Genomic DNA, 25,709 nt, shown 5'->3' on the forward strand with positions numbered 1-25,709 from the left:
TTTTATATCTAGTTTGGAAATATCTATAGAGTGTGTAGGTAAAGAACAACAAACGGTTTCATTTTATAACCATCAAGCTGTCAGAGCACTAATAATTTGCTGTATTAGAAATGCTCTCATCTTCAAAGCATACAATCCATTTTAAAAATACGGTAATTGTTTTAATGAATTCACATTACTTATGTGACAAATGTGTTAACTGCTATGTGGAATACAGAAATATGATCTCTGAAATTAGCTCACTCATATCTAATTCTATGTATAAAGATTAAGCAATGCCTACTTATTAAATATAGACTGGCAATATACCTATGTATTTCTTTTTATTCCATTTTCAATGTTAGGGTGGACCATATCATGATGCCCACCCTGATGATGGAGCTTCCTCAAAAGAAAATCGCCATATATATACAGACACAGTTCCTAGACGGGTTGGCAGCTTCTACAGAGGTAATACGCAAGTAAATGGAGAGTTAATCTTTGCATATTTTATCAGCAATGTTAATCTGCAAATGTATTCTATATACAAACAAACCATGATAAATGAGAAGTATATTATTAGTATAATCTACTAACATATAATAATGTCGTACAACATATGGAAAATACAAGTAATTGTGGCAAAAAGTTTGACTTACAGGAACACTACAGGCACCAAAGGCTTCATCTCAATGAAGTACCTCTCTCACACAATTTTGTGAATCAGAAGCCCGTAATAGCTTAAGAGTGTCGACTGGTCAGCAGCACCAAGTCTGAGGCTTCCTCATTGCAGCCTTGGACATTACCGAAACCCAGGGGAGCAAATCAGATGGGTGCTAAAGGATATATGGGATAACTTCAGTTACAGGACTGGGTCAGTAGGAGAAGGTATAACGGAGGAAGATATATTATGTTAGCAGAGCAGACCAGACCGGATGGGATGTATTTTCTAATTAGTGGCGATATGTAAGAGAGAGGATGTTGATGAAATATTAAAGGATATAAATAAATCAACTCTGAGCAGAGAGTCTATGCTGGGAGAATGATCTATTGCTTTTTAACTGACTTGTTATCAACTAATTGATACATTTATAGCGCCAATTAAAAGTCTTTATCTACTTATATTAAAGGCAACAAAAAAGCAATTTGTCATAATTTTTGTTTTGGAAATATTACTTAAATAAAAGGAGGAGAGGACATATGGAAAATAAATTTAGTGGCAACCGTCATTATGGACCATAGATGGGTAATCTTACTGTTTGCAAAACCTATGAAGAATTGAGATCAGAGCTTGAGTGAATAGAACATATTCAGAACATCTGGGTGATGTTATTTTTTTCTATGATGCTTTGGAAGATCATGAGTAACATATGAACCTGTTGACCAAAAACATTCCTTTAACCCCTTAAAGGACCACTCTAGTGCCAGGAAAGCATACTCGTTTTCCTGGCACAAGAGTGCCCTGAGGGTGCCCCCACCCTCAGGGACCCCCTCCCGCCCGGATCTGGAAAGGGGAAAGGGGTTAAATCTTACCTTTTTCCAGCGCTGGGCGGAGAGCTCTCCTCCTCCGATCCGCCTCTTCTCCTCCCCGTCGGCTGAATGCGCACGCGCGGCAAGAGCTGCGCGCGCATTCAGCCGGTCACATAGGAAAGCATTCATAATGCTTTCCTATGGACGCTTGCGTGCTCTCACTGTGATTTTCACAGTGAGAATCACGCAAGCGCCTCTAGCGGCTGTCAGTGAGACAGCCACTAGAGGAAAAAGGGGAAGGCTTAACTAATTGATAAACATAGCAGTTTCTCTGAAACTGCTATGTTTATAAAACAATTAGTTAACCCTAGCTGGACCTGGCACCCAGACCACTTCATTAAGCTGAAGTGGTCTGGGTGCCTAGAGTGGTCCTTTAAGGACACATGACATGTGTGACATGTCATGATTCCCTTTTATTCCAGAATCTTGGTCCTGGGATGAATGTTGGGAGGATGTTCTATTGCTCATCAACTGATTTGTTGTGATAAATGTATTACACTATTTAAAAGCCTGGCCTAGTTATATGAAAGAGAACAAAAAAATAAATAAAGAAGTTGTAATGGTTTTTTTTTTTTTTTAAATCACTTAAATAAAAGATGTCTTTAGTTGCATGTAATTAGTGTGTATCTATTTTGATGTAAAGGAACAATAAGACATGTTATTGTTAGTGGGCTTAGGTGGCTCCATAACAATTTTGACCTGAGATGTAGAGCTTTAAAAATAAGAATTTCTCTATACATATTTCTAGAAAACTTACTTCTTCCCACTCTGATTCTTCTACATTTCTTGAGGTCAGCAATCTTTACAGACTAATAGTGTCTACCGGAGCATGAGAAATGTATGTTTTAAGCTTAGAACTTGCCCTATAATTTTTATTTGAGAGTCTTTTCCCTATTAGCAGCATGCTGTGAGGCTCAGTCTCAGTATATAATGTATTGGGTATGGACCTTAGACTGTCCCTTTAATATTCAAGGTCTGAATAATGAATATGGACACACTTCGCATTTAATCATTCTCAAATTGCTTCCTTAGAGTTCTGAACAATACATTGTTCTTTAAGGGCATAACTGTGGTGGTTGAAGGGGCTGTAGGGAGATTGCTAACCTGATCACATGTTTAAAAAAAATTTAAGCAGTGTATATTGAAACAGTGTATTTGCAACACGGGATGCACTTAAAGGGACACTATAGTACCCGCTTGGTTTTCCTGACACTATAGTACCCTGAGGGTGCCCCTTCAGCTACTCACCCTTTCCCCCCGCCGGGCTCCCTTACCTCTCCTCCCCCGCCGATGTCGGCATCCTTGTCTGACGTCACCGGCGCCGAATGCACATTCACGGCAGCGCCGCGCGAGCATTCAAAGTGTCCGTAGGAAAGCATTTTTCAATGCTTTCCTATGGACGCTCTGCGTGATTGAGGCATTATATGGAAGACAGAGGCTGGCTTAACCCCAGACGTAAACATAGCAGTTTCTCAGCAGGCAGGGTTAACCCTAGAGGGACCTGACACCCAGACCACTTCATTGAGCTGAAGTGGTCTGGGTGACTATAGTGTCCCTTTAATACTCAGACCCTGTTGCTCAAATGAAAGAAAATTTACTATTTCAAAGCAAAGTACTAGAGTGTGTGTATGCTTTTGTGTGGCTATTTCTGTGTCTGTAGTTATTGGCTAATAGTTATGTGTGTCAGCGGCCTGTTATGTTTGTAAGTATGGCCTGCTATGTATGAGCTTGTTGGAATGTCTGGACTTGTATGTGTGAAATAATTGAAGATTATGCTAGCGCAAGTGTACTTATAATCTTAATTTTAATAATGACAGGAGGCAAGTATTTTGCTTTACTCTCTTTACTAAAACTCCATAGCAGTAAAGAAAGTGAATAAACGTTTTAACCAATCAAAATGCAAATAGGGAGTATATTATCCCAGTCAACAGGCTCCTCCCCCTCTTTCGGAAGCGAACATCGGAACAGGGAAGAAAATAGTGATAAAGTCTGTAACGAACATCAGTAATGGAATCCAACGGGAATGATGAACTTCTTGGGTTGAGTAGGAAACAGGCACCAGCCGGAGAACGTCCGATGCTTGGTCTTTATATGATGAGCAATAACGTTATGGTCATGCCGTAGATGTTCCAAATTCTTTCACACTTAAACTGAAAAGAGAATATGAGAAAGGTTAGGCACCGGTCTTGAAACTGTTTGTAGTCATGACAGTGATCCATCGGATTACATTGCAATAATTTAATTTGTATATTCAGTGTATAGACTACTAGTAGTTAAATAGGCTAATGACAACAGTGACTACCTTATGAACATAAGATTCAAGGAGTTATGAAGAAACAGAAGAATGAAGAAATGTAGATAAGTATGATTCGAGTATGAATAGAGTGGTTCCCCTCCTCCCCGGGTGGGAAGGGTGGGAAAATACTCGCCTCCTGTCATTATTAAAATTAAGATTATAAGTACACTAGCGCTAGCATAATCTTCAATTTTATCACATGACAGGAGGCTTCATATTTTGCATTTTTAACGCTGTAGAATCAGAGACATGGCAGCACCGGAATTCGGACGGAAATAGAAGGTGCGGAATGTAGATTCCCTAGACCAATCTGCGGAGCGTAGGATATCCGTTAAGGAGGCACCCGCCATGAAGGCTGAGGATGCTGCTGCTCCGCGTACTGAGTGGGCTCCGAATGTAGTGTCCACACCGGCTAGCGATAGTAACCAGCGAACCCATCTTGCCAGGGTGGTGGAAGTGATGGGGACATGTGGTCTGACGTATGATACTAGGAGTTGACCTGATGGTGTAGACCGGAGAGGTAGGGTGGTTTCCACGTACTGTTGTAGTGTGGAGACAACGCAGAGTTGTGGTTCTGTGGGGAAGAAAGGATAAAACACAGATGTGGAGTCCGTCTTAGTGCGGCGAGATATCCGGAATGTAACTCCTTCTGGAGAGATTGAGAAAGCGTCTATGTCCAGTGCTCGAATGTCTGACACTCTGCGGAAGGAGACCAGGCAGAGCAAGACTGTGAGTTTTGCTGATAATTGACGGAGGGAGAGTCTGTCGTTAGTTGGCCAGTCTTTCAGGAATCGGAGGATTACGTCGACGTCCCAGAATTGAGAATATTTGGGCCCTGGGGGACGTTGTAGTCGAATGCCTCTCAGGAGTCGGCATACAAGTGGTTCTTTGCCAACTGGAATCCCTTGTATGGGGACGTGGGCCGCTGAAATAGCTGAGCGAATTACATTAAGTGATCTGTAAGAACGACCTAATGAGAAAAGGTGGGATAGGAAGTTCAAAATGGCTGAAACAGGGGCCGTAAATGGATCGAAGTTCCGTTCCAGACACCAAGTGGACCAGGAATTCCAGGCGGATAGATAGCATCTTCTGGTTCCGGGGGCCCATGAGTCCCATAGCAGTTCTTTAGCAGCCTGCGATAGTTCGCCGACTTGCCTGGAGCCCCTGAAAGCGTCCAAGCCACCAGATGGAGATGGTTGTCAAGGATTAGTGGATGAGGGTTGCCTTTTGGATCTGTTAGAATGTATTGATGATGAGGTAGTAGAAGGGGATCGTGGCATTATAGAGCTAGGAGATCTGGGAACCATGGTTGTCCCCTCCATAGTGGAGTGATGAGTACTAGTGAGGTTTGCTGATTCTTCAGATAGTGTATGGTCCTCGCTATCATGGCAAAAGGAAGGGAAGGCATAGGCTCCTGTGATCGGCCAAGGTTGTAGGAATGCATCCACTGCTGCGCTCTCCGGGTCCGGGAGCCAACTGAAGTATAATTTCGGTTGTCTGTTGTTGCGGGACGCAAACAGGTCCAAGTGGAGTGGACCTAGGCGTTCCGCAATGCAGTTGAAGATTTGTGGATCTAGTTTCCAGTCGCTGGTGTCCCGCCAGTGGCGTGAGAACCAATCCGCTGTGAGGTTTGTCTCTCCTGGGAGGTATTCCGCCGTGAAGGAGATGTTGCGGGATAGGCAGAAGTCGAAAATTTCTTTTGTTATTTCTGATAGGAGACGTGAGAGGGCTCCTCCTAGGCGGTTGATGTAACGGACTGCGGAGATGTTGTCCATCCGGAGTAGGATGCAACAGTCCGACTTGTCCTTTGCTAGGCTTCGGATCGCGAAAGACCCGGCTAGGAGTTCTAGGCAGTTTATATGTAAGTTGAGGTCTTGGGATGTCCAAGCACCTCCTGTCGATACATTTTCGCTCGTCGCTCCCCATCCCCAGAGCTGGCGTCTGATTCTAATATCATGTCGGGAGCTTTCCTGAAGATGGCTCGGCCGTTCCATGCCTCCATGCTGTCCAGCCACCATCTGAGTTCGTCTCTGACTTCTTCTGTCATCGGGACCGGCTGATCGTATGAGGGGTTTTCCCTGAGAAAGGAAGCTTTGAGGCGTTGCATTGCCCTGTAGTGAAGTGGACCTGAAAATATAGCTTGAATGGAGGCAGAGAGAAGCCCTACGATGCGTGCGAGGGTGCGGAGTGGAATGGTGTGGGAGCGGATGGCCCTGCGTAATTCCTTGAGATTTTTGCTGTCGGTAGCCGTAGAGTGCTAGAGGTGGAATCTATCTCGAATCCCAAAAATTGAACTGTTTGTGATGGGGAGATAGATGATTTTTGAAAGTTTACTGTGAAGCCCAGGGATGATAGGAGATCCGTGGTGTAACGTGTGTGTTGTATCAGTCTGAGTCTGTCTGAGCAGAACAGAAGGAGGTCGTCCAGGTATATAATGCAACGAATGCCTTGAGCTCGAAGATGTGCGACCACGGGTTTCAGCAGTTTGGTGAAACACCATGGGGCCGAACTGAGGCCGAAGGGGAGGCACGTGAATTGCCAGGGACGGTCTTGCCAGTGGAAACGAAGGTATTGTCTGCAGGATTGATGGACGGGTACTGATAGATACGCGTCCTTGAGGTCCAGTCTCGTGAACCAATCCTTGTCTTGTAGGAGGTCTCTTAAAAGATGTATGCCTTCCATCTTGAAATGGTTGTAAGTGACGTATTGGTTGAGTTGTCGTAGGTTTATGACTGGTCGTAGATCGCCCGTTTTCTTCTTGACTAAGAATATGTTGCTGAAGAAACCTCGAGGTTCGGATGCGGGTTCTATCGCGCCTTTTGAGTATAGGGTTTGTAGTTCTTCGTTGATGAGAGATGTGTCTGTTCTTGAGCAGTTGATGGGACGTGGTAGTTCCGTCTGTCGGGGTTGGTCTACGAAGTCTATGACGTAGCCTCGTACTGTCTGTAGGATCCATGCGTCCGTGGAGATTGAGGTCCATTCCTGGAAGAAAAGAGATATGCGACCTGCTGTATGCATTGGAAGGGAAACATGAGTGAACTGGTTGCTTACCTGAGGAGAAACGTGCTCTGCCTCGAGTGCGTGGTCCGCGACCTCTGTCTGCGCCTCGTGTGTAGGAAGATGGTCGGTATCCCATCTCTGGGTAAAAAGGCTGTGGTCTTATAGCTCTGGGGCCTGAGGGCCAGAAGCGGCTGGCAGCACGGCCCCTTTGGCGGCCAGCCCGTCCAAAAACACCCCTAGAGCTATAAGACGTTAACATGTCTGCTTAATTCTTTAAGAAATGGTTCTCCGAAAAGCTTGCCCTGTGCCATAGGACCTAATTCCTTGGTGCCCAACTCCACCAATTTCCCGTCAATGCGGAGAAGTGCTGCTTTGCGTCGCTCAGATGATAAGGCGACATTGGCATTACCCACAAAACAAAAGCACCTTTGAGCCCATTCCCGCACGTCATGCGCCCATTCGCGCACCATAGTAGGGTCAAATTGATCGGCTTTGGCTAGGGCATCGTCAGCCAAGTACATAATTCTGGATAGTGGTCCCACCGAGTCCAGAAGTTTATCTTGAATCCCTCTAAACCCTTTTTCCACACCTTTTCGTGGGTCACGGCCACCTCGTGACATAAAAGTTTTCATCACTTGGTCAAATTCTGCCGTGTCCGCCACGTGGTCGGGTAGAAAAGGCCGTGGGCATTCTGACCTCAAACGGTTGCGGACCGTCTTGTCCATGGACTTTCGTAGCCAGAGGTGCATAAACCTCGCTAGGTGGTCAGGTGGTGTCCAATCGCTTGAGCGAGGGTGTCTAATTTTTCTTGGGTCAAAAAGTTTTTGTCCCAGTGGGTCAAGGATGGTGTCTTCATCCTCTTGCGGGTTTTCCGCATTATCTTGGTCTTGGGGTTCTCCCATGAAAAAATGATTGGGATCCGGAGTCTGAGCCCCAAACACCTTCATTGGAGTCTGAGTCGTCCGCTTGCCACTCATCTAAAATGGCCATGGGTTTAGTTTGGGACTCTTCTTCATCCGAAGAGTAGTCGTGTTGAGGATTCGTGATGGTGGCAGAAATGGGTTTAGAGCGTTTAGCGGGGTTTTTGCCTTTATGTGGGTGGCCCTTTTCGCCTTTCCACTGGCGTTTGCCCGTGAGAGTTTCGGGGCTTTTGTGAGATTCTTGTGCATCAGAATCGGAGTCGTGGCGGGATGGGTGGGCTTTAGATGGTTTCCTCTTGTCGGAACCAGAGGCCATCATCTTGGAGAGGACTTTCTCCATTGAGGCAGAAACGGCCTCGTTCACCATATTTTGGAGATCTGTGGTTTGAGAGGTCTCCATGGTGTCTGGGTATATGATTGGCACAGGGCGTGGTAGAGGTCAGTCTGCTGTATTTCAGTCGATATAGACTGTAGTAATATCGCTATGCAAGACCCCAGCAGGGTGCAATAACGTGTAAAAATTTTTGTATAGAGTACAATCAGAACCCCAGCAGGGTTATTAGATATATAATAATAATAAAACCGAGTACCCCAGCAGGGTCTAGACGGTATAGTAACTGGTCAGATGTAAGCCAGATAACCCCAGCAGGGTTGAAATAAAATGATACCCCAGCAGGGTATGAGTAGTGGTATGTTGGAGATTAAGCTCTAGCAGGATAGTAATCCAATTTATATAATCACCCCAGCAGGGTGTATAATGCCCAATAGGCTAGTAACAGGTGTGTAACCACTTGGCCCCAGCAGGGCAAATAGACCACTTGTTGGTATTTTAAATGTGTTCTAGGCCTCACCCAGTATGACAGAGGTGGCCACAAAGCGACCTCCTTAGCAGCACAATATAGGGCAGCACCCCAGTCAGGCACAGGTTAATACCTGATGTGCCTTTAAACAGCTTGTGTGACTGACCTCTTGTAGCAGACTGTAGAAGGCTTGCAGTGTCCGTTGAACTTGCCGTTCTGAGGTTTCGCGGCAATTTGCGGCGGTCCTAAGATGGCGGCCGTAATCTCGCGAGACGCGGGATTAAAGATGGCCGCCGCGAGAAGAAAGCCGCGGCTGAAATAGGGCCGCGGAAATCGCGGCGGAAAAGAGCCGCCGAGCGGCGGCAAGGTGGGGAAAGGGAAAGATGCAGGGAAATAACCAAACAGCAAGTAGAGAGATAAACTACCACTAGGGTGAAGTAACCCTGGTGGTACTAAACACAGGATAGATAGTAGGATAAAAACAGTTAAAGATTACAGAAAAATAGCAGAACTATATAGATAATGGAAAGGTTAGATAATAAAATAATATATATGTGGAAAAAAGTAAATAAAACATTCACATGAGGTAAAATAGGGAAGAGCCAAAAACTCTGACCTGTCTGCGATGGAGCAGTAAAGAAAGAGGGGGAGGAGCCTGTTGACTGGGATAATATACTCCCTATTTGCATTTTGATTGGTTAAAACGTTTATTCACTTTCTTTACTGCTATGGAGTTTTAGTAAAGAGAGTAAAGCAAAATATGAAGCCTCCTGTCATGTGATAAAATTGTGGTTATTTTTGTGTTTCATGGATAAGGCACATTGACTTAGCCAGCATTAAACCTAATTACATTACTAGAGCACTCGTCTTACCAAAATAGAACTAGTGGATACAAGAGCACTTACAAGTAGAACATTGAATGTATTATGTCGCAGATTTGTAATAATCCTGCAAAATGTGCTGATGTTTTACAAATAAAATAATGTGAATTCTTGTTACTCAATAGGTCCTAGCTTAGATTCAAATCATTGACATCATGCGGTTTAACCCCTTAAGGACCAAACATCTGGAATAAAAGGGAATCATGACATGTCACACATGTCATGTGTCCTTAAGGGGTTAATAGTAAACCCTGCCCACTACAACTGGCTTCATTATATCACTAATTTCTCAGACATGCATACACTAAGTCAAGTATACAAAGTTTGTTAAAGTATAATTCCTTAGATCTAATTGAACTCACATTTTGCTAACCTGAAGCTCTCTAGTATTTTTTTACATTCCTGAAATTAGCCTAGATGGGTTCTGAACCACACATATCAGGAAATGCACTTGAGTCACAGATGTAACACACAGGAAAGAGGATACCTGCAAAATGAGGGTCCAAAATCACGTATTACAAGATAGAATCAAAGTCAGGAATAGCCGGGGTCAGGAATACAGAAAAGTAGATACACGAAAAACAAGCTAGGTTAGGATAATAAAAATACACAGGTCAATATTCAATATACAAGCCAGGTCAAGATACCAGAAGTTCTCAAAGCAAAGCCAAGGTAATTAACAGGAAATCACAAGAGAGTTGCTTGGAGCACTGTACGTGTATCTAAACAGAAACTACGATAGGGCAATAAATAAGGAAGGGCGAGAGCAAACTATTCATAGGTTAACATGTGTTCTGATTGGTCCACATCATCTCTGTGACTCCAAAAAGTATGAGAATGGGGTCTCTTAGATGATGTGGTCACTTTAAGGGCGGGCGTGACGTCACTGCGTTTAAATTTCAGTACGCAACTTTAGAGCCGGCTGCTTCCGCATTTCTACCAGCAGAGGCTTGGCGCCGGCGAATGCAGAGTAGCATTTCCCCGACACCGAGTGGATAAGTATAATTTCCCTTGCAGGTCTTAAAGGATCACCATAGTGTCAGGAACACAAACATGTATAGTGTTAACACCACCATCTAGCCCCCCTGGGCCCATCATGCCTTCACAAAATATAGTAAGTGTTACTGTATTCAAGCCTGAAGCTGTAACTCTGCATGCTGTTAAACTCAGAAAAACAAGCAGTCTGCTGACATCATCAGAAGTGGTGGCCTGATCCAATCACAGTGCTTCCCCATAGGATTGACTGAGACTGACAAAGAGGCAGATAAGGGGCAGAGCCAGCATGATTCAAACACAGCCCTGGCCAATCAGCATTTCCTCATAGAGATGAATTGAATCAATGCATCTCTATGAGGAAAGTTTAGTGTCTGCGTGCAGAGGGTGGAGACACTGAATGTTTGGATGCATTTTAGGCAGCCATGACCCAGGAAGGATCTCTAACAGCCATCTGAGGAGTGGCCAGTGAAGTTATCACTAGGCTGTAATGTAAAATGGCATACCATTTGCAAAAGTAGATAACCCAAGGTATTGCAAATGGGGTATGTCAAGTCATTTTTAGTAGCCACTTAGTCACAAACACTGGCCAAATATTTTTTGTCTGTTGCTTTTTTCACACAAAAACAAACGCTAACGCTAACATTAGCCAGTGTTTGTGACTAAGTGACTACTAAAAAAGACTGTACCTACCCCACTTGCAATACCTTGGGTTGTGTACTTTTGCAAATGGTATGCCATCATGGGGGTAATTCTCATTCTTGGGCTACCACATGGTCTCAAAGGTAACATTTCTAATCTGGCAAATATTTATGTGAAAAAAGGAAAAATAGAATGTGCTATATTTGACCCCGTAACTTTCCAAAATACCGTAAAATCGGTTAATGGGGGGTACTGTTTTACTCGTGAGACATTGCTGAATACAAATATGTGCATTTTATTGAAGTAAAAGCTAACAATATTATGACATTTACAGCTAAAATGTCAGGCGGAACTACACATTTTTAAAAAAAATCTTTATTTATCACTGTTTTTTTATTTTATTCATAATAAATTATGCTTCATATATGAATAGTTCATAAGAAATTAAAGCCCTGTTTCTTCTGAACAAAATTATATATAATAAGTGTGGGTGCACTCAACACCATAACCACTGCAAACCCCACGAACCGCCACAGCTTGGTTTGGGGTTTCGCCGTCCTCCACCTACCCTGGACCCAAGACCAGGCTCGCTCCAGCTTCCAGTGGGTGAACCTCTCCTTAGTCCAGAGAGCGAAACAGAAACAGGAACAGCTCTTACAAGAGCTAGTGATTATACTCTGGGGAGTATAGTGATTATAGCAATCCCCAGAGTGTAGTTCTCCAATACCCCAAACATGAGCCAAGACTTCATGAAGGGTAGAACAGGTCTGTTTAATGCAAGCCAGCACTCACAATTTATATAATTCCTCAGGCTAGAGGCACACCCCCTGGACTTGATGGAACACAGGCACACAAAGCACACAAACCAATCAGAACAATACAACAATGTCCTACACTCCCACATACAGCGCACAAGCCCTCCCCTCTACCTGTGATACAATTAACTAAGACTAACTAATGGACTAACTCAATTAACTCTAAACAGAAAAAACATGAATTATTACAAAAAGTACCCCAAAATACAACATATCCTCATCACATACCCTGATTGCCCCGATCTGGGTGAACAACATATCCAAAATATCACCCAGATCGGTTCAGGGGTTCAGGAATTTCCTGGAAGTCTTATTTTTGCCCCACTGTGCACATGGTCCCATGCCCAAAACCGTTCAATACACTCGACGGCAAAACACTGCTGGACAATTTAAGATGGCCGCCGCCACATGTTTGAATCTGTTCCAGTTAAAAGTCCAAGAGGCAGAAACAGTGCCTTTAAAATCCAATATGCCCAAATAGTGTTTTTAAAGGTCAATATATCCCTGGGGCCCTAGTCACAGGGCAAGAGGCTGGCAAGCAGGCCTCTCCAAATACCAGTGATGAAGGTGCTTTCGTCACATGCACCTAATATGAAAGATGTGGTTGAACAGACATATAGAGCAAATTCCAGTTTTTGTTTAGATTTTGTTTTGATCAGAACGTGTACTATTGACTTCATAATGAAGGGGTTAAATACTTAATTATTATTATTATGATAGTTATTATTATTATTTACTCTGCACAAAGCAACACAATGCTCTAAACTGGCAAATAATAGACTCCAAGCATAAAAGGGCAAGTAGATGCAAAAATTGGGACGATTTTGAAGAATTGAATACTCCAAATCAAGAATTCTCCACAAGGGAGCAAAGGTGCAAGTACATAAAAACATTAAATAAAACCTAAATATATAAATACTGTAAGCATTGCTTTATGTAGGCAGGAATATTACCAAATCAGTGTGTGTGTATTCTGAACAAACACATGTAGGCTTAAGTGTATTAAAAAAATATTGCATATACCAGTAATACTTATGTATGCATTGTTAGATCCCTATGTAAGCTTATTCAGGGCTGCTTATTGTGATGTAGTGCAATTATCTCCTATTATTCCCAGGCCTTCACTAACGATCCCCAGAAACACTAGATGTATAAGGCAGTCGTTTTTTTAATGCAGTGTAGATTCATTTTTATTCATTCAGAAATAAACTCCATGAAACAACTGCTACAGTGTTATTGTGATCTATATTTAGTGGCTATTATTGAGTCATGATAGATTTAGCCCTTGTTACTGTAACATAGTTTTCCCGTATTATAATTTAAAAATATATATATATAATAATAAAGATGAGAAGCAAAAGTGTTATCTATGAGTAATATGCCATTAACCTTTTCAGGGTTACAATACAAGGATGGTTGCAGCACATCATCTGTCATAAAAGGGTGCTGTGAACTACCTTAAATATATCTGGTAGAAGTCTTATGGTTGTCAAGCAGACATGACTAAGGCCAACATGTCCATGTTTAAAAATTAGAGATTGTTTCCATTTCACATCTTATGTTATACATTTGAAATGTCCTTGTTATTTATTTATTTATTACTGGTATTTATAAAGCGCCAACAGATTCTGCAGTGCTGTACAATTAGTGGAGGACGTACAATATACACAGACAAATACAAAAGGTAGAGAGGGCCATGCCCGTAAACTGATATCCTAGCTAGATTGCCCGTGAGCTTACAATCTAAAGGTAAAATAGGGAAATGAGACAAGAGGTAGCAGATGAAATTAAAAGTGATGGCAGAGAGAATTTAAGTGTGACTGCAGTGATTGATAACATGCGAAGGGAATGAGGATGTAATTGACTGTGGTTGGAAACAGCTGGAGGAGTCATGCTATATAGTTAGAAGGAACCAGGGTGGGTGGGTTGAGCAGAGTAGAAATAAAGATTCATAGTTGCAAAGATGGAAGTTAAGGAGTGGTGGAACAGACTAAGCATTTGTTGCACATATTAAAATATTTGCCTAATAAATCCTATCAGCCAGATTATTAATTACTACTCGTAACTGAAAGTACAAATATTACAGTAGTAAACTACAAGTAAAAATGGTAACATTGTAATAGTAAATTAAGATGTAGTAAAAAGGTGGAAGGAATCCGTTGAGGTATCTCTAAATCCCAGTCCATACCTTAAAGCTGCAGTTTTCAAATGAAGATTCTTAGTTGCAAAGATGGAAGGTAAATGTTTAGTTCCCTACAATGTGTAGTATAATTAATAAACCCCTAAGAATAAATTCTAAAATGGTCAGTAAGCAAATTAAGCTACTGAGGTGCAGGGCTGCACACTCAGTTCAAACTGAGCTAAATTGTGCTTTTCTTTGCTCTACCAAATTATGGCCTTAATTTAATATTATTATATTATATATATAACCAACACTGGGAGGTGTTTACTGATTCATTTATTTGAACAGTTAAAACAGATGCAAACATAGGCCATAACACCAGCCTCATTCCTAAATGTATAGCGGAAAATAGGTAGAGGTCTCTAAGAGATCTTAATGACTACAAAAGATAAAAATTGTGTTCCCATCTCACTTCAAAGGGGCCTGGAAATCTGAGGATTTAATACTATTTATCCAGTGTAGATAAATATGGACTTGTATGTGGATACATATAAATATATTTGATGTTGCCATGCTGCACTAAAAACCAGACCTTCCATGGCTCTAAGTTTCTCCATATGATGGAGCAAAACATGTATGGGTGGTGTAGTGTTTCTAAAAAAGGGGAATGACCCGTTTGGCAACATTGAGAATCCAAATAGCCAGAGATTTTCTGTAAACTGCGGATTGTGTATTCGTGTGATATAGGAGCAAGCAAGCAAGCAGACTCCAAAGGTGGAGGATTCTTTGAAAATTTCTGGAGAATAAAATGGATTTTACTCCAAAAAGGTAAAATTAACAACCATTTTCACCATATGTGGATGAAGGCTCCCTCTGCTCCGTTGCAATAGTGTTTGTCCTACCTTGCATTAATTGCATGTAATAGGTTTGGAGTTTTGTATCAAAGTGACAACATTGTATAAGCTGACTCTTGAAATTTGCTAGAAACGTAGAATATAAAGGGGAGAAAGAGAGCCCTCCCAACTTCTAAACAATTTTGGTAAGGGTCAATATCCCATGATCTGAAGGGTCAGGGCTATAGCACAGTGTTAATTAACATTAACAATGTTAAATCATGGAGCAGTAAAGGGTGATGTGGGATAGAGTTGAGAAATGTAACTAGTTGTCTATACCGGAACTAGTTGTATCGAGTGTGGCAGGGAGCTTCCTATAAGATTTTTTCAAAAGTCTTGGCTTTAAGCACTGGGGGGGGGGGGGGGGATGTTAGGTTGTGCACCAATGGAAATAGTGGAGATGGATAGGAGTATAGCTCTCTTTGGAGAGCGATGGCCCACTATACTTGTAAGGTGGCTTAAATTAGTGGGTGGAGTGCTGCCAGCTTTACATTATACTGTGAGTCCATCCAAATCAGGGGGGGCAATGACCTAGCCACCTTTGTGACTTCAAAATATTTTCTTAGCTTATATACCACTTGACTATTTATAACAGGTTTGAAGTCAGGGAAATCTAATCCTCCCCCAGTCTTGGGCAGAGCCATATTCCCGTAGCCAATGCCCATCTTACTTCTCTGCCAGATGTACTTGATGGTGAGGGAACAAAGAGATTCATAACATGCATTTGGTAGGACAATTGACTAGGTTGGAAACAAGTAGAGCTTTCTAAGTAAGAGATTAATTTTGAAGACTCCAACCTTGCCAAGCCATAAAATGTGGGGCATCAACCATTCCCTCAAATTTTAGCTAAATTTATCAAGGGATGGTGGGAAATTCATGTGGTAAAGATGATGAAGGTCCTTCGTCAAACACTCCTAGGTATTTTATCAAATGGTCAGACCACAGGAAATGGAAACTTTGGTGGATTGAGTCAGCACGGCAGTAGAGATGGAGACATGGAGAATTCTGGATTTGGAATTGTTTATTCTTAGGTTAGCTGTAACCCCTGTATCTATTAAACTCATCCAAGATGTTAGGGAGTGTGATCTCAGGGTTCATCGCAAGAGATAATCAATGTACGCAGTGACTTTGTGCTCTGTCTTACCCATCAGGAGGCCTAAAATGTTCAGCTTCTGTCTGTTTAGTAAAGGTTCGGGGGCAAGGACAAATATCAACAGCGATAGTGGGCATCTTTGTCAGGCACCATTGCAAATACAGAAGGGCTCAGTAAATTACCTATTAAAGCACACCCATGCCGTTGGCATAGAGTAGATAACTCTAATCCAGGTATTCAAGTGTAGACCCAATCCCACCTGTTCCAGAAATTCAAAAAAAGGTTATTCCAGTCTATCCTGTCAAAGGTAATTTCTGTGTCGGTTGTCAGCAGAGATCAGGTGAGAGTGGTGGATGAGCACGATTTGTGTTGATCCTCACATCTTGTTCCAGTATGAAGCCCATCTGATCCCCCTGAACCAAGTCAGGAAGATAAGGCTGCAGCCACTGAGATGGGACCTTTGTGAATAGCTTTAAATCACAAATCAGGAGGGAATATTAGGCGGTAATTTGCGGATTGCTCTATGCTCTTGCCTTTTTTGGGGATCTGGGAGATATTTGTGGCCAGGGTGTGGGGAGGGATCATGTCTGTCTCCAATATGCTAGGGTCATGTTTGTTTGCTGCGGCCAGGGTGTGTGGATGGATCATATCGGTCTCTATTATGCTACTAAAATTTTTAGTACCATAATAGAAGGCTATCAGGGCTGAGACTCTTTCCCAGTTTGGAGTTCTTGAGTGCTAAGGCTAACTCAGTTTAGTTACAAGTTGGGTTACTGAGTCGGGGAGATATTTGCGTATAGTGCTTTTGTGAAATCCCTTATTTAAGTGAGGTGAGTATCTCATGTCGTCATTGATGCTTGGTCTGATAGGGAATATAATAATAGTCATGGAACATGTTTGCTATTTTATTCCGCAGGTAATGAAGCAAGTTCTGTCTGTGCGTATTTCAGGGTTATATACATAGCCACTGTCTTTGTATTTATCATGCGAGCTAAAAGAGACAAACACTTATTAGCATTGGGGCATCCATCAGTATTGGGCAGGTAAAATTATTTCACCCTTACCAGATTGCCCATCGGCAGCTGGAGTAAAAACTCCAGTCAAAATATTGGATACTGGTTGCAATGGCAAATCATATGAATGACTGCTCTGCAATTATGTATATGCTTTCAACTACCTTAATATTCAAGCTATTAGTGGATGTCCTAAATAAAACACATGTACGTTATTCATATATTCTTAGTGTTTTGTGGTCTGATGGATACTGTCTGGTTTGGTTCGCCTGGATATTTACATCAGTTAATATATGAAAGCATACCAAAAAGCTTGTGATGCTCTTTATTGCTGAATGCATCGAAAATATAACACAGGGAATAAGCCCTGCACCATCTCTTGCATGATGGTTTAGTTCAGAGAAGCAGATTTGCCAATTTGAATATTTAGTCGCTTCCACACACACTGATAAAGAGTTTTGTATACAACATCGGTTCTACTGGCTGGTGTTCCTGGCCTCTCCTGAGGCTCACAGCCTTCTGCATTAGGATAGTATACATTAATTGTGGCTGCTTAGCCTGCTTGATGGTTTCTCACTGCTTGATATTGCTTATTGTGTGAGGCTGGGTCTTGCCGCGTGCAGTCAGGCACTCACTGAACTTTTCAGCAATCAAGCTGTCACTAAAATACACTTCATAATGCTTGTTTAGCAAGAGTCAATGTTTTTTGTTATTCCATTTTAGTATATTTAGTTTTGAATTTGGTGACTAATGAGAAAAGTGACTAATGCTATTCTATGCAGATTGTTTGCCTTGTTTCTTTACCTCATTACAGAGTAAATAGGTTACGTTGAGAATTATATTTGCAAGCCGTTGCTTTTTGCACACTGCAAGACTGTTGCTTTATGTAGTGCTTTTTTTATTACTTGTGCATGCTACATATTAACAACCATGTGATCTTTTTAGTTCCATCACCACGTCCAGATGGAACATATGAAAATACCACATCAAACCGTGGACCTTCACATCCAGTAGACAGCAGTGGTGGATCGAATCATTCCAAGAGACAAACTACTTTTGATCACTGGTGAGTTATTAAGTTTATCTTGTGCAAACATAATTTCAGACTTTAAATTTATTTAATAGATATTTATCTTTTTATGTCTTTTTACTCCTGTGTCTGTCTCCCTCCAAGTCAACGGTGCTACCATCAGCTCCACCACGCAGGTTCGCTACCTAGGTGTTCTCTTTGATTCAGACCTCTCCTTCACACCTCATGTTCAGTCTATCGCCAAATCCTGCCGCTTCAATCTCAAAAACCTTGTGCGCATCCGACCTTACCGAACGCCAGATGCGACTAAGGTGCTGGTCCATTTCACTGTCCTTTCTCGCCTTGACTACTGTAATGCGCTTCTCAGTGGTCTTACGTGCGCCGGAACAGTCCATAATGAATGCGGTGGCGAAGCTCATCTTCCTGTCCGCCCACACCTCATCCTTCTGTCAGTCCCTACATTGGCTTCCTGTAAGATATAGGGCTCAATTTAAAATTCTGGTTCTTGCTTTCAAATCTCTACATAATGCTGCTCCCACCTATCTATCCTCCCTAATACACAAGTATGTCCCATGTAGGCTCTTACGCTCTGCTGAAGACTTACTCCTATCTTCTGTCTGTACTTCCACCTTTGATGCTTGCCTTCAAGACTTCTCGAGGGCTGCACCGTTCCTGTGGAACTCACTTCCCTCCTCAGTTAGATGCTCACCCAGTCTCCACTTCTTCAAAAAATCATTAAAAACCCACTTCCTCATAAAAGCGTATCAATTAAACTGTTAATAACTCCCACCTTATTCCTCTCTTGCAACTGTCATTAGTCTAATACTATCCTTACCTTTTGTGTCACATTACCCCACTCTCTCTAGCATGTAAGCTCGACCTCTTTGTTCCAGTGTGTCCAACTTGTCTGGTTACAAATACATGTTTGTTCGTCCACCCACTGTAAAGCACTGCGGAATTAGTTGGTGCTATATAAATAATAATGTGATATATATTTATAAAAAGCCTGCAGATGACAGTAGACCATTCACTCTTGTTTTTCAAAATGCGAGCTAGGTAAATGTTGACCAACCTACATTGTCTGAGAAGACAGGGCCATAGGCATCCTTATTTCCTGGTATGCTTGAATTTTCAAAGCCAGTTTTCACAAGCCAAATGTGTTTATATATTTCTGTATTTACCTGCATATTTGAAGACTATAGTTTTCGGAAAGTTAGGTTGATTTCACTTGGGGAGAATAAAATATTACCCAAAAATGTATATCCTTGCACATTCACCATTTTGCTACTTTGTATTTTATCTCCTTAAGGCAAGATACTGGTTTCAACATGTTTCATAAAACTTGAATATATTGTGCTGAAATTGTGCTTTAATATGTAATGGCTATGCTGTTTAGAAACTAAACAACTCAGGGATAGTTTGGTTTAGGCCAGGGATAGGCAACCTTCAGCACTCCAGATGTTTTAGACTACATCTCCCATAATGCTCTTACAGCCATAATGCTGGCAAAGCATCATGGGAGATGTAGTCTACAACATCTGGGGAGCCGAAGGTTGCCTATCCCTGGTTTAGGCTAAATTCAGAGTAATTTTAAGTTTATATAACTCATATGATAGAAATTGTGTGTAACTGTATATTAATTTAAAGCTGCTCTGTCTACCCTCATCCCCCCCAAAAAAGAGTATTTAATAAAGATAAATTCTTTATGGTATACTAACATTGACTGTGTTTGAGTTTCACTGAAATTACAGCTCAAGAGATACAATAAGACAAAGTAGGGACTTATTTGTCATATGTGTTTTTCCAATGCTTGTCAAAAACACAGAGTTACCCCTGTCAAGCTTTGTCAAGCTCTCAGCCGTCAATAGTGACATCTGAGGGGGAAAATGCTTTGTCTGTGGAGGTTTCTGCGGGATCCTCCATAAACATCAATATTGAACTTTTGCATGTGCGTAAGAGTACAGTACTGATGTTGGCTCCTGGCAGATGATGCGCCAAGTCCTTAAGAGAATATGGAAGAAGATGAAAAGCAGCAAATTCACCATCAGGGGAATTTTAAAAATATGCAAAGACCCCAGAAGGTGACAGAGTTGCTTTAATGTAAGAGTGAAGTGCCAAGGAGACACCCATAGTTTGTTACTGTATATTAAAATAAATACATACATAAAATGTGTTACTCAAAAATAAATTTATATCAAAAGCAATAAGTGTAGAAAATAGTAGCCTCAGTCTGAAACACTTTTCAGTATTTTTTTTACTGTTCACCAGAGGACCCAAGACGATCTGTAAAATACAAACAAATTTTTTTTCCTTCAGCCATCCAATAACTACTGACTGTTTCTTGTATTATCTATGATAGTATTACATATTCATACTTGCAAAGTCTACTAAATCATGCAGAACGTGCCATTTTTGGACCTGTTCCTTGCCATTCAGGGTGATTTCTTTAGTGTCTCACATTTAGAAAAATCCTCATTGCATACCCATTTTTACATCCACAAGCATAACTACCAGTTTGCATAATTGAAATGTCCCCACGCTGGCCCTGGCTTCCCCCCCCCCCCCCCCCCCCAACTTCAATGCCAGCAATTATGCATGTTGAAATTATTGTATGTCTCCATCCACGCGCCACCTGCAAACCTAGCAGGCCAAGTATAGATATATAAAAAGATATAGCATCTCACTGTCATTTTGAAAATGTGAAAAAGGAAAATCAGAGCAATGTAGAATCAAATAAACTTGAAAAGGTATGCTTGGTCTGCATGACATCAGAACCATTCCTTTCATTGCAGATTCCCGCTAGTTGAAAAGGTTGGCACTAAGATGAAAGGCTTTACGTACAATAACAGTGCTTTAGGAGTGTTATACTCTGTGGGCCCGATTTTCTATATATGTTTATTTTTTTTATTTTTTGAACAATTTTGACTATGGTACAAAGGCTCCTAATCCAGAATGGACACTTTCTGATTTTCAGAATCTGATTTTGAATCAACCTTTGATCTTGTACTCCAAATACCTGCTTGCCAGGAACACATTTCATAACGCATTAACATTCCTACAAGAAAACAATAAAGTGATATTTCTATTCAAGTAAAAAATAAATAAACAGAATAGAGTTGTGCTTTACATGTTGGCTCCATGATGACAAATACCAAGGAAGTCAGAAAAGATAAATGGAAATAATGTTTCAAATATACATTTGCAACGAGTCCAGCTAGTTCTGGATTAAATGGTAATTATATAGTACGCTTGAAGTTCATTGCGTTGAAATCTAGGTTCCAAGACTATTAATTTCACAGTGATAAACACTTATCATATCTAGTAGTCACTGCAAATCTACAAGGGAGGATCTTACTCTTGATCCTATAAATTTGTCTGTTTGGAGGAATGCCGATTGTTAATTGCAGCCTGTGAGGCACTCCCTGCACATTGCTGTGTCAGGTTAGAACTGACAGATTTGTATTGGTTTACTCTACTGTTTCCTCTGACAATGTTGGGTAGTCATGTAGCCATGGTGTACTTACAAGTGCAGCAAAAAATAACTCCCGTCAGGCTTAATATGCCTGAGTGTTGCCATATCATTAAACTGCATCAAGTTCACAAGTTGTTGACTGGGCACTGAAAACACCATAGCCACCACAGCTCACTTTAGTGAAGTCCATTAGTGTTGCCTCACAGTAAACTGTCAAACCACTTATGGATGGTTTGATATTCACCTGTCTATGTCAGATATCTGCAATGCTGATGAAGTGGAAGGTCATAAGTCTTGCTAATGCATACTAAGTTGGGTCATTACTCACTGGCTGAGAGACGTCCGTTGATTACAATTTAAACCAGATGTGCGGTTGGCATAATAATGCAGCTTTACAAACTTCCGTTTTACCATTCCAGCTCAGTCCGGAAGCAGTGTGGGTGCTGACAGAGCCAAGCAGGTGTTAGACCTTTAGTAGACATTTTGATTGCTTACCGTGGGGCATTCCAGAAGACTCCTGGCATTACAACCACCACAATGTGCTTTAGTGGTTATGGTGCATAGAGTGTCCCTTTAACAGCTTGTGAGCCTACACTGCATATCAGTTCAGAATGCAAGGCTTTAATTACCATACTGTTATTCCAATGTTTGAATTAGACTGCCATCTGCCATGCATTTTGCAGGACTGTCACACAGCATATAAAGTAATCTTTATTAAATACAAAATATCACTGCATGATATTTTGTATGTGATGTTCAATAATGCCTAGTGGGTTGTCCGGCATTATAATAATTACTGTAGTTGTTATGGTGCTTAGAGAATCCTTTTAAATCTGAATGCCAAATACAACATCTGCCTTCAGTGTATTTAGTTGGACAGGAGAGTTGTTTTTCTTTATTTGAGGTTTATTGCTTTGTATATTGTAACCTTGCTATAGCCTTGCATAGCAGTTGACTATTGAATATAATTAAATGAAGCTAACATAATGGGAGTATTTCCTTGTACTGGGAAAGAAAGCTTTAAATGAGGTCACTGACTGTGACTCTTAGCAGTTTCGGCATTCCTTCTCCGGCTGCTAAATTAATGCTATGCATAATTTACCATGGTATCATTTCTTCAATGCCAGTGCATTTAAAGAAAAGAAAAATAGAGAACATTTTTGAAATCACTTATAATAAAGTGCCCAAAAATCCACGCAAGCATGTTGTGTTTAGATTATTTTAAGAATATTTTTCTTTATGCGTTATCTTGCATGGAAGTGTGTGTGTCTTTGAGTGTGTGAGTGATAGCTTGGCACTCTCCTTTCCAGTAAAATTGTTTGTAGATTATGCCTTGTTGCAACCCCCGTTGAAAATATAGAAAATAAGAAGAGTGCACTCAATAATACTTGTGTTCATTGTGATATTTCAAAATAACATCTGTGCTTCAATTGATGTTTCGACCTGTTCTTGGATCTTGAGAAAGACCAAAACGGGTCGAAGCCTTAATTGAAGCTCAGATTTTATTTTGAAATATCACATTGTACACAAGTGTTATTTAGGAGACCTATGAGTGCACCATCATATAATTTTTATATATATATATATATATATATATATATATATATATATATATATATATATATATATATATATATATAATATTGCACAAAAATACCGGCACTCCAGGATTTAGTAAGTAAATCTTCTTTATTCAAGTAGATCCAAGTGGTCGACGTTTCAGCCCCTAAACGGAGCTTTCATCAGGACGTATCTGGACATATATATGGATATGTCCTGATGAAAGCTCAGTTTAGGGGCTGAAAAGTCGACCACTTGGATCTACTTGAATAAAGAAGATTTACTTACTAAATCCTGTAGTGCTGGTATTTTTGTGCAATATATATATATATATATATATATATATATCTATATCATCCTGGAGTGCCGGTATTTTTGTGCAATATATATATATCTATATCTATATCATCCTGGAGTGCCGGTATTTTTGTGCAATATTATCTACTATGTGACCAGAGCACCAGGTACTATATATTTTTCAGTTGCAGTGCAAGAGCCTGGGATAAATGTTAAATATATATATAATTATATATTGCTCACACAAGCTTACATTCTTGGTGAGAGTTTTGTTGAGCAGGGAATATACTTCCAAAGAAGCGGCACATCCCTAGAGAAGTCTTGAAGTGTGTGAGTTGAATGAGTGGATAGAAAGAGCATAGAGTCCCAGATAGCACATACTTTAATATTAGTGAAGATAGGTAGACATAAAAACTGTTATTTTTATATTATGCCCTATAATTTTCAGTTCACTGAAAGGGTCAGACTGTTTGTCTAGCTGTGAAATGAGGAATTTGGCTAGGGCCTTTGCTTAATCCCTGTCCAGTTCAAAAGTGAACAGGACATTCACGTTATAGACCTGAAAGAATAAACAGCCATAAGCTCAGGCATACCCCAAATTTAGACGCCTTCCCCCATGTAGATCCTTAGCTGCTCTTTTGAATATTTATTTGCTAATTATCTGGTAGAACAAGTGAAAATTATTTGTATTATCAGTTCTTACATGTACTTCGTCCCTTTTCTCCACCCATTTCTTTTTACCACTTTCCCTTTTACCCTACCCATTTTTGGTCTGGAAATGCTTCTTTTGCGTTGGACTGCCTTTTTTGTTGTTGTTGTTGTTGTTGCTATAGTAACAGAAATGAGGTATCACAGTAATGCAGTCTGCCCAGGTAGGCAAATAAATCTCCAATTCGAAAAAAGATTTAGTATTTAAATGCTGGCAGAAGGAATTCAATTAATTATGACTGGAATCTCACAGGAATTGCAATGACTAATGAGTTGATTGATTTTCTTCCTGCCAACTTATGAGAGCTACAAAACTGCCAAGCTGCATTCTTCATGTACAATCTGACATAATGCAGAATGAGACAGGTAAAAGACGTCCATACTATACTATAATATAGTCACCTGTCAACAAGGCATTTAATATCCATGCTTTTCAAAAATAGAATTATACAGTATCTATTGTGCTATTTTTTTTCTACGTACACATTTTATTGTTCTGAATATTTGGTGTACTCTATTTATTGCCCTTCATTACTATAGGAAGAGTGCAGAAAAAAGCCATCCTGAGCAAATCAAGGACAAGGAAAAGCAAGGATTTTTCAGAGTCATTAAAAAGAAAAAGAAGAAATCTCAAACTGTAAGTTAGATTTTCTATCATCATTTGGAGCCTGTTTGAATGTATGGTTTGGTTTAAAATTAATCTATAAAAATAATGTATAATCTTCTTAATATTTGTGTCTTACTTTCTAATGTAAATTGTGGCATTCCCAAGCAAGTGAAGCTTTGGACAGTTTTCTTTGGTCACTCTTTTTGTATTTTATCCACTAGCATTATTTTGTTTCATTTACTTTTTTTTGCAGATCTGCATTATTCCAGATTTGCTTAGACACAGTTTGCCGTAATCTCTGTAGGATTAATTTCAAGTGTGCCAAAAAGATCGCAGAGAAAACGCTCACTCTGTTCAATCTAATAAAATTGATAAGATTACCATTACCAAAGTTACCATTGTGTGTCCAAGTATTAAATATGTTCCCAATGAGTATAAAGATATCCTGCTATCCTACCCACACAGACATTTATTTTTATAAAGACTTAATAGTTCACAACAAAATGGCCATTTGTGGAAGTGTCCGTAATACCTACACATTAATAGTTTTGTACCCAACCATAAAACTGTTTTGCAAAATGTTAATGTGTTGCAAACACATGCATTCAGTGAAATGCACCGTTGATACCTGTTGTTAGTTCAGTGAACTACATACTGAATGTTGGAGCATACAACTGGTCAAGACGTTTAGGTATTTGATTCATTATACGACTGTGAAAGATAGGTGATTTAAGTGACTTGATCGTAGTATCATTATTAATGTCAGATGTGGTGATTTCAGAATCTCAGAAACAGCTGGCCTCTCTGAAGAAGGCCACATTGTTCACCAAAATTGGACAGGTGAAATATTTGTTTGAATTGGCTTCCATTAAATTAATTCACTTTACACCAAGTTGTGTCCCTGATATCTACATGTAGACATTGAGATATCAGGGACACAACTTGGTGTAAAGTGAATTAATTTGGGGATCAGTCCTGCCCGGTGTCTGTTTTTAGTGGTTGAATAGTGTAGGGAATGCTATTCTTTTAAGATATTGAGATGTCTTTTCATAAAATTA

General features: G+C 40.6%; 1 protein-coding gene across 4 annotated transcripts in view; it reads left to right on the forward strand.

The window, feature by feature from the left end:
- The window catches only part of CDKL5 (cyclin dependent kinase like 5), a 177,710-nt gene that overhangs the window by 138,686 nt on the left and 13,315 nt on the right, over positions 1 to 25,709 (forward strand). For 3 of the 4 annotated variants that reach the window (XM_063450183.1, XM_063450185.1, XM_063450184.1), the window contains 3 exons: positions 345 to 450; positions 17,923 to 18,043; positions 24,585 to 24,681. In XM_063450183.1, coding sequence (XP_063306253.1) covers positions 345 to 450; positions 17,923 to 18,043; positions 24,585 to 24,681 — 324 coding nt within the window. Of the gene's footprint in view, positions 1 to 344; positions 451 to 17,922; positions 18,056 to 24,584; positions 24,682 to 25,709 lie in introns of those variants that run through there. The other variant, XM_063450186.1, reaches the window with a different exon arrangement.

Source organism: Pelobates fuscus, chromosome 1 (genome assembly GCF_036172605.1).
Source record: "Pelobates fuscus isolate aPelFus1 chromosome 1, aPelFus1.pri, whole genome shotgun sequence".
NCBI lineage: Eukaryota > Metazoa > Chordata > Amphibia > Anura > Pelobatidae > Pelobates > Pelobates fuscus.